General features: G+C 54.7%; 1 protein-coding gene across 1 annotated transcript in view; it reads right to left on the bottom strand.

Moving 5' to 3' along the window:
• Window positions 1–55: 55 nt before the first annotated feature.
• CFAP70 (cilia and flagella associated protein 70) overlaps window positions 56–9,165 on the bottom strand; it is a 34,537-nt gene continuing 25,427 nt past the window's right edge. The window contains exons 14-28 of the mRNA XM_075318440.1: window positions 8,671–8,731; window positions 8,410–8,595; window positions 7,666–7,797; window positions 7,276–7,401; window positions 6,802–6,935; window positions 5,317–5,432; window positions 5,083–5,229; window positions 4,479–4,613; window positions 4,301–4,395; window positions 4,065–4,217; window positions 3,817–3,978; window positions 2,520–2,609; window positions 2,301–2,402; window positions 1,454–1,501; window positions 56–694 (exon numbers count right to left, since the gene is read on the bottom strand). Coding sequence (XP_075174555.1) covers window positions 614–694; window positions 1,454–1,501; window positions 2,301–2,402; window positions 2,520–2,609; window positions 3,817–3,978; window positions 4,065–4,217; window positions 4,301–4,395; window positions 4,479–4,613; window positions 5,083–5,229; window positions 5,317–5,432; window positions 6,802–6,935; window positions 7,276–7,401; window positions 7,666–7,797; window positions 8,410–8,595; window positions 8,671–8,731 — 1,768 coding nt within the window. The 3' untranslated portion in view covers window positions 56–613. The remainder of the gene's footprint in view (window positions 695–1,453; window positions 1,502–2,300; window positions 2,403–2,519; window positions 2,610–3,816; window positions 3,979–4,064; window positions 4,218–4,300; window positions 4,396–4,478; window positions 4,614–5,082; window positions 5,230–5,316; window positions 5,433–6,801; window positions 6,936–7,275; window positions 7,402–7,665; window positions 7,798–8,409; window positions 8,596–8,670; window positions 8,732–9,165) is intronic.

Below are 9,165 nucleotides of genomic sequence, written 5' to 3'. Positions count from 1 at the left end.
TACACTGCAGGCTGGTTTTAAAGAAAAACAGGAAACATATAATGATTTATAAGCTTTATTCATATAAACAGTACAACCCTCAATATTCCCTGTTCTGGGGGTCTCCAGTGTTATCAGTAGGTTCAGACCCCCAATATTCAGTGTTCTGGGGGTCTCTGGTATTATCAATAGGTTCAGCCCCCCAATATTCCCTGCTTTGGGGGTCTCCAGTGTTATCAGTAGGTACAGACTCCCAATATTCCCTGCTTTGGGGTCTCCAGTGTTATTAGCAGGTACAGACCCCCAATATTCACTGTTCTGGGGGTCTCCAGTGTTATCAGCAGGTACAGACCCCCAATATTCCCTGCTCTGGGGGGTCTCTGGTATTATCAGTAGGTACAGACCCCAATATTCCCTGCTCTAGGGATCTCCGGTGTTATCAGCAGGTACATACCCCCAATATTCACTGTTCTGGGGGTCTTTGGTGTTATCAGTAGGTTCAGACCCCCAATATTCCCTGTTCTGGGGGTCTCTGGTTTTATCGGCAAGTACAGACCCCAATATTCCCTGATCTGGGGGTCTCCAGTGTTATCAGTAGGTTTAGACCCCCAATATTCAGTGTTTCACGTTGTCATCAGAAGGACGGGTCTCCGAAGCCGACCTCCTCCTGGAGCTGCTGGATCTCGGTCATTAGAGTCTGGTCCCGGACATTTAACTGTAAGAGACAGAAGAGGATTCAGGCTCCGATGTATATGGCAGCGTCAGAGTAATCAATGCCGCACATCCCTGTGTGATTACTGCAAGGAGAGCGCCATGTGATTACTGTAAAGATGGCACTGTGTGATTAACGTAAGGGTAGGCTTTGGCTGATTACTGTGAGGGTAGGTGCTGTGTGATGACTGAGGATGGCGCTGTGTGATTACTGTAAGGGTAGGCGCTGTGTGATGACTGTGAGGATGGCGCTGTGTGATTACTGTAAGGGTAGGCGCTGTGTGATGACTGTGAGGATGGCGCTGTGTGATTACTGTAAGGGTAGGCTTTGGCTGATTGCTGTGAGGGTAGTCGCTGTGTGATTACTGTGAGGGTAAGCGCTGTGTGATGACTGAGGATGGCGCTGTGATTACTGTGAGGATGATGCTGTGTGATTACTGTAAGGGTAGGCGCTGTGTGATGACTGAGGATGGCGCTGTGTGATTACTGTAAGGGTAGTCACTGTGTGATGACTGGGGCGATGGCACTGTATGATTACTGTGAGGGTAGGCGCTGTGTGATTACTGTGAGGGTAGGCGCTGTGTGATGACTGTGAGGATGGCACTGTGTGATGACTGTGAGGATGGCGCTGTGGCTTCTGAGTACTGCCCTCTCAGCATTGCCAGTTTGAGGGTATAATTTCTTGCAGTATAGACTCCTTATTACCACTGACAGCAGTGATGAGTGCGGCCCCATAGGCGGTGGCGTTGTACAGGGCACTCACCTTCCTCGTGTACTTGTATGACTGCTCGGCCTCCAGTTGTCGTCCAGTCTATGAGAAACCACAAATCAGTAAGAGAAATGTCTCCATCTCCCGGCCACAGCCCGTCTGTCCACATTACAGGACTCCTCTGTCCCGGCCACAGCTCGTCTGTCCACATTACAGGACTCCATGTCCCGGCAACAGCCCGTCTGTCCACATTACAGGACTCCTCTGTCCCGGCCACAGCCCGTCTGTCCACATTACAGGACTCCATGTCCCGGCAACAGCCCGTCTGTCCACATTACAGGACTCCTCTGTCCCGGCCACAGCCCGTCTGTCCACATTACAGGACTCCATGTCCCGGCAACAGCCCGTCTGTCCACATTACAGGACTCCTCTGTCCCGGCCACAGCCCGTCTGTCCACATTACAGGACTCCTCTGTCCCGGCCACAGCCCGTCTGTCCACATTACAGGACTCCTCTGTCCCGGCCACAGCCCGTCTGTCCACATTACAGGACTCCATGTCCCGGCCACAGCCCGTCTGTCCACATTACAGGACTCCTCTGTCCCGGCCACAGCCCGTCTGTCCACATTACAGGACTCCTCTGTCCCGGCCACAGCCCGTCTGTCCACATTACAGGACTCCATGTCCCGGCCACAGCCCGTCTGTCCCCCATTACAGGACTCCATGTCCCGGCCACAGCCCGTCTGTCCACATTACAGGACTCCATGTCTTGGCCACAGCCCGTCTGTCCACATTACAGGACTCCATGTCCCGGCCACAGCCCGTCTGTCCACCATTGCAGGACTCCATGTCCCGGCCACAGCCCGTCTGTCCACATTACAGGACTCCTCTGTCCCCCTCACCTTCAGGCAGACGAGGGTCAGGTAGCCCCACACCTCCGCGTTACTGTTATTCAGGGCATTGGCCTCGGAGAGCGCGTCCTCCGCCTCCTGCATCTCCTCCAGCTGCGGATGTAGGGTCAGACATTACTAAACTGCATTTCCAGGATCTCTGCTACAGTCACTGACAACAAGCAGAGATACCGCCCACATCAATAATACCGTATGCTGTGAAATCCGTACCCTGTAACATGCGACACCGACACCCAACCAGGTGAGGCAGGTGGGAGAGCGTCTACAGGCCCGGAGGTAGGTGAGCTTCGCCTTCTCAAACTAAAAAATATGAAGATGATCAATCACACAGATAACCGAGGAGACTGCAGAGTGACAACTGCATTATACTCCAGAGCTGCACTCACTATTCTGCTGGTGAAATCACTGTGTACATACATTACATTACTGATCCTGAATTACCTCCTGTATTATACTCCAGAGCTGTGCTCACTATTCTGCTGGTGCAGTCACTGTGTACATACATTACATTACTGATCCTGAGTTACCTCCTGTATTATACTCCAGAGCTGCACTCACTATTCTGCTGGTGCAGTCACTGTGTACATACATTACATTACTGATCCTGAGTTACATCCTGCATTATACTCCAGAGCTGCACTCACTATTCTGCTGGTGCAGTCACTGTGTACATACATTACATTACTGATCCTGAGTTACATCCTGTATTATATTCCAGAGCTGCACTCACTATTCTGCTGGTGCAGTCACTGTGTACATACATTACATTACTGATCCTGAGTTACATCCTGTATTATACCCCAGAGCTGCACTCACTATTCTGCTGGTGCAGTCACTGTGTACTTACATTACTGATCCTGAGTTACCTCCTGTATTATACCCCAGAGCTGCACTCACTATTCTGCTGGTGCAGTCACTGTGTACATACATTACATTACTGATCCTGAGTTACTTCCTGTATTATACTCCAGAGCTGCACTCACTATTCTGCTGGTGCAGTCACTGTGTACATACATTACATTACTGATCCTGAGTTACCTCCTGTATTATACTCCAGAGCTGCACTCACTATTCTGCTGGTGCAGTCACTGTGTACATACATTACATTACTGATCCTGAGTTACATCCTGCATTATACTCCAGAGCTGCACTCACTATTCTGCTGGTGCAGTCACTGTGTACATACATTACATTACTGATCCTGAGTTACATCCTGTATTATATTCCAGAGCTGCACTCACTATTCTGCTGGTGCAGTCACTGTGTACATACATTACATTACTGATCCTGAGTTACATCCTGTATTATATTCCAGAGCAGCACTCACTATTCTGCTGGTGGAGTCACTGTGTACATACATTACATTATTTATCCTGTACTGATCCTGTATTATACTCCAGAGCTGCACTCACTATTCTGCTGGTGCAGTCACTGTGTACATACATTACATTACTGATCCTGTATTATCCTCCAGAGCTGCACTCACTGTTCTGCTTCCTGTACTCACCTCCCCCTCCTGCAGGTAGATGGACCCCAGGCGCAGGTGGAGCGGGTGTGTGTCGGAGGCGTCGGTGACCAGGCTGAGCGCGTGCTCGTAGCTGTGTCGCGCCTCCCCCTTTCTGCCGCTCATGTACTGGACGTGGCCGGTGAGAGCCCACACGTCGGGGTTCTGTAATGGGGGGGGGGAGATGTGATTTCTGGGGGTCTCGTCGTCCGTCTCTCCTCTATAAGCGCATGGTGAAGGGTGTGTCTCACCTGGTGGTCCGCCTGTGACGCCTCCCGCAGGTGCTGGTGGGCCGCGTCATACTCTTTCCGCAGCAGGTGCTCCTGGGCGCACATGAGGTGGTAGCGGCAGCCGGGTCCCCCGTCCGGGCAGAGGAGCTCGTGTGACAGCGCCCGCTGCACAAACTAGGACCACGAGGAGAGGGGGGACTTGTATCAGTCACCATTTTCCAGACCCCCCGCCCCTGCCCCCCACTTATCACACAGACCTGTGCGGCATTGACCCGGGCCAGGAACTCAGCGGCCTCCATGTAGATGCTGCTGGGCGGGGGCGAGGGCTCGAGGGGGGCGCCGGGCTGTACCCCTGTAAGGAGAAACACAAGGAGCAGTGCAGGACAGAACCGCAGCCGCGACCCATAGGACCCCCGGACTACACGTCACTCCCACCTCTGTCAGTCCCAGCTTTGCTTTTGGAGACCACGGATGAGGCGGACTTGGGCCCCGGGCTGGGGGTCTTCTTCCCCGAGAGGCTGCTGCTGGGGGGGCGTGCTCGTGGTGATGGGGGCACCGTCTGATCCCGGCCTGTAGACAAGAACGATACATCACAATGTACCCGATCCGGGGGTGAGGAGGGGAAAAGGAGACACAGTGGAGAAAGCAGCGCCTCCAGCAGCACAGAGGATGTCAGGAGTAACCCCTCATGTGCTGGCGTTAATGAGAAGTGGATAGAGAACCACAGCAGCACAGAGGAGTTCAGGAGTAACCCGTCATGTGCTGGCGTTAATGAGGACGGGCAGCGTCACTATGTAAGGAGTGGATAGAGAACCACAGCAGCACAGAGGGTTTCAGGAGTAACCCGTCATGTGCTGGTGCTAATGAGGACGGGCAGCGTCACTATGTAAGGAGTGGATAGAGAACCACAGCAGCACAGAGGAGTTCAGGAGTAACCCGAAATGTGCTGGCGTTCATGAGGACAGGCAGCATCACCACATGAGGAGTGGATAGAGAACCACAGCAGCACAGAGGATTTCAGGACTGGGCCTTCTCTTACCGCTGGTCTCTCTGCACCTCGTCCTCTCCCCATCCGATGCTCCAGAATCAGACGCACCCGCAGTCAGCGCCGCCTGCCGCAGCTTCCCGGCCTCGGACACGGCCATCTCCATCCGGATGTCGTTCCCCTGGATCTCGTAGAACAGGCCTGGAGGACGGACGCGGAGGAGAGCGGTGAGCGGAGGCCGTACCCGCCATGATGGGTGCTACGGCCGCGCTGCGGGGGGCGACTTACCCAGCATAGTCCAGGCCAGGGGGCTGCCGGGGGCCACACACGTGCCGTCCTCAAAGAACAACTCCGCTGCCTCGTTATGGTCCAGAAGAACAGCGACGACCCCGCACAGGAGCAAACTGCACAGCACAGCACAGCATTACTGCCGGGGCCACCACAGCACAGCACAGCATTACTGCCGGGGGCCACCACAGCACAGCACAGCATTACTGCCGGGGGCCACCACAGCACAGCATTACTGCCGGGGGCCACCACAGCACAGCACAGCATTACTGCCGGGGCCACCACAGCACAGCACAGCATTACTGCCGGGGGCCACCACAGCACAGCACAGCATTACTGCCGGGGGCCACCACAGCACAGCACAGCATTACTGCCGGGGGCCACCACAGCACAGCACAGCATTACTGCCGGGGGCCACCACAGCACAGCACAGCATTACTGCCGGGGGCCACCACAGCACAGCACAGCATTACTGCCGGGGGCCACCACAGCACAGTACAGCATTACTGCCGGGGGCCACCACAGCACAGCACAGCATTACTGCCAGGGGCCACAACAGCACAGCACAGCATTACTGCCGGGGGCCACCACAGCACAGCACAGCATTACTGCCGGGGGCCACCACAGCACAGCACAGCATTACTGCCGGGGCCACCACAGCACAGCACAGCACAGCATTACTGCCGGGGGCCACCACAGCACAGCACAGCATTACTGCCGGGGGCCACCACAGCACAGCACAGCATTACTGCCGGGGGCCACCACAGCACAGCATTACTGCCGGGGGCCACCACAGCACAGCATTACTGCCGGGGCCACCACAGCACAGCACAGCATTACTGCCGGGGGCCACCACAGCACAGCACAGCATTACTGCCGGGGGCCACCACAGCACAGCATTACTGCCGGGGGCCACCACAGCACAGCACAGCATTACTGCCGGGGGCCACCACAGCACAGCACAGCATTACTGCCGGGGGCCACCACAGCACAGCATTACTGCCGGGGGCCACCACAGCACAGCACAGCATTACTTCCGGGGGCCACCACAGCACAGCACAGCATTACTGCCGGGGGCCACCACAGCATGCCCAATCTGTGCCCCCTGCTATACGTGTGTCCCCTGCTATACGTGTACCTCCTCCTATACATGTGTCCCCCTGCTAAACGTGTATCCACCTCCTATACATGTGCCTCTTCCTATATGTGTGCCCCCTTCCGATGCGTATGCCCCCCTCTTACACGTGTGGCCCCCTCCTATACGTATGCCAATCTCCTATGCGTATGCCCCCCTCTTACACATGTGCCACCCTTCTACACATAAGCCCTCTCTTATACTTGTCCACCCATACATGTGCACCCTTCCTATACATATGCCCCTCTTATACGTGTGCCCCCTTCCTATACATATGCCCCCCTTTTATACTTGTCCCCTATAAGTGTCTTTATACATGGCTCGTCCTCTGGGCTCTGAGTCTTCCTCACCTGTGTAGATGCTCCCGGTTCAGGACCAGGGCCTCGTGGAAACATTCCTGCGCTTTGATGTGGTCACCGACCAATAGCTTGAAACAGCCGTAATCCAACCAGTGGTCGATGCGCTGCCGGTCCCGAGCCAGTCTCTGGAGAGGAAGGACACAGGGGATGAGGGCGGGGGGATGGCTGCCGCACACCGGAGGGGAGGACACTATATTGGGGCTCCTGGTGGATACCGGGATCTGATCCTGCGGCCGATCACAGATGAAAGACGTTGTAACAGTAAATGCATCAGAGGGGTGTGAAGAATGCAGACCCCGGAGCAGCCCCTGGATGAGGCCTCCTCGGGGCTCCTTGTTTCGAGGCTCCTTGTTTCGGGGCTCCTTGTTTCGGGGCTCCTTGTTTCGGGGTCCTGTACGGAGGGGCCTGGGGATGGGCGAGTGATCGGCGGCCCCTGTGCTGCGCTGGCTCGGGGACCGCGCTCACCTCCTGGTAATACATTTCTGCCTGCTCGTACTCTTCCATCATCTCGGCCTCCCTGGCGAATCGCAGGAGCTGTCCGCTGTCGGTCATGGGGGCCGGAGGCGCCTTCTCGCCGTCATCCAGCAGGGTCTGTGGGGAACACGGACCACCCGGGGAACATTACAAGACTCCTATAAAGCCCGGAGGCCACAGGCGAGAGGACAAGAGTGCGACCTCCCAGTCCGACTGCCTTAAACGCTGCTGTCAATCACTGGCGGCAGCACTTCAGGGGTTATCAGCCGTGCAGTGACAAGGCAGGAGCCGGCTGTGTAACACAGCCAGCACAGCATCCACAGGCTCAGCTCCTGACAGGTTACACCCCTGAATTCACCATTTTTTTAGGATTTTAGGTACCTTGTTAAGAGCGAGGTGCATCTGATCCACGAGGTAGATGTACAGCTCGCTGAGGAACGTCTGCAGCTGCCCCCGCTCCTCGAAAGCGGTGGTCTTCAGGTACTTCTCCCGTACGATCTTCACCACCGAGTGCTGCACACAAACACACGCGTTATTGGAAGAGGAACGCACGCATTTTACCATCCCCCCCCTTTCATGGAGTGACCTATTGCATTGTTCAGCCTGAGCCGCCTGATTCATGAAGGATCATTCCTGACCCGCTAGCACTGCCCTAGTCATCCAATGATGTTGCTATCATCCCTGCTGAGACCACTAGTTCCACAACAGATCGTCACTAACCATACAGTCACGAGTCTCCCTTAAAGAACTGACGGGCAGCAAGCGGCGCTGACGAACAATTCGCCTCCAAATAATGGGGCTTTACTATAATCACAGGAAATAAATTAAATCACAGAAAAAAATATGTGAAATCCACAACTTTTCATCTTCTGGGTTTCGCCTGTCGGCTTCTTCTTGGGTGCAGCAAGCACGATCAGCTCACCCCAAGAGGAAGCCGACAGGCGAAACTCAGAGTCGGGTAGACAATGAAAATCTGCGTGTTTCACATATTCTAGTCTTCAATCACCAGACTACTGAGGCCAGTGATTAGCTGCAGCGGTAATGTGACAGTAACCAGACGTAATCTCTATCTGCCCTGAGGCAGGACACACTCTTGGATGCAGGGAGTGAGTGTACACTCATTACCTTCAGCTGCTCCTTAAAGGCAAAGTATTTCCCGGAGCAGTTGAGCTCGTAGTTGAGCTGACACTTCTGCTCCTCCAGCTCTTGTGGCTCCACGTCACCGCTCTGCTGCGGCCCGAACAGCTGCCAGTACTCCTCCAAGATGGCGCCGGTGATGCTGGTGACCTGGCTGTGGTAATCTGCCACCGGCTGAGGAGACGGACACATAGGGATGAATAATCCGGACACGTCAGAAGAAAGGGGCAGACACAGACGAGCGCTCACCTTCTGCGCCCCGGCCGTGCGACGATCAAGCTGAGGCCGGACGGGGACCAGCTCCTTCACCCTGCAAAGATGGAGGACACTGCACTGACACATTGTCACAGATAGCAGAGGTCTCATTACTGATCCTGCACTGATCTGAGTTACCTCCTGTATTATACTCCAGAGCTGCACTCACTATTCTGCTGGTGCAGTCACTGTGTACATACATTACATTACTGATCCTGAGTTACCTCCTGTATTATACCCCAGAGCTGCACTCACTATTCTGCTGGTGCAGTCACTGTGTACATACATTACATTACTGATCCTGAGTTACCTCCTGTATTATACCCCAGAGCTGCACTCACTATTCTGCTGGTGCAGCCACTGTGTATATACATTACATTACTGATCCTGCACTGATCCTGAGTTACCTCCTGTATTATACTCCAGAGCTGCACTCACTATTCTGCTGGTGCAGTCACTGTGTACATACATTACATTACTGATCCTGAG

Source organism: Anomaloglossus baeobatrachus, chromosome 7, assembly GCF_048569485.1.
Source record: "Anomaloglossus baeobatrachus isolate aAnoBae1 chromosome 7, aAnoBae1.hap1, whole genome shotgun sequence".
NCBI classification, from domain to species: domain Eukaryota; kingdom Metazoa; phylum Chordata; class Amphibia; order Anura; family Aromobatidae; genus Anomaloglossus; species Anomaloglossus baeobatrachus.
The sequence above is the reverse complement of the archived record's forward strand: the minus strand, read 5'-3'. Positions and strand labels throughout refer to the sequence as shown.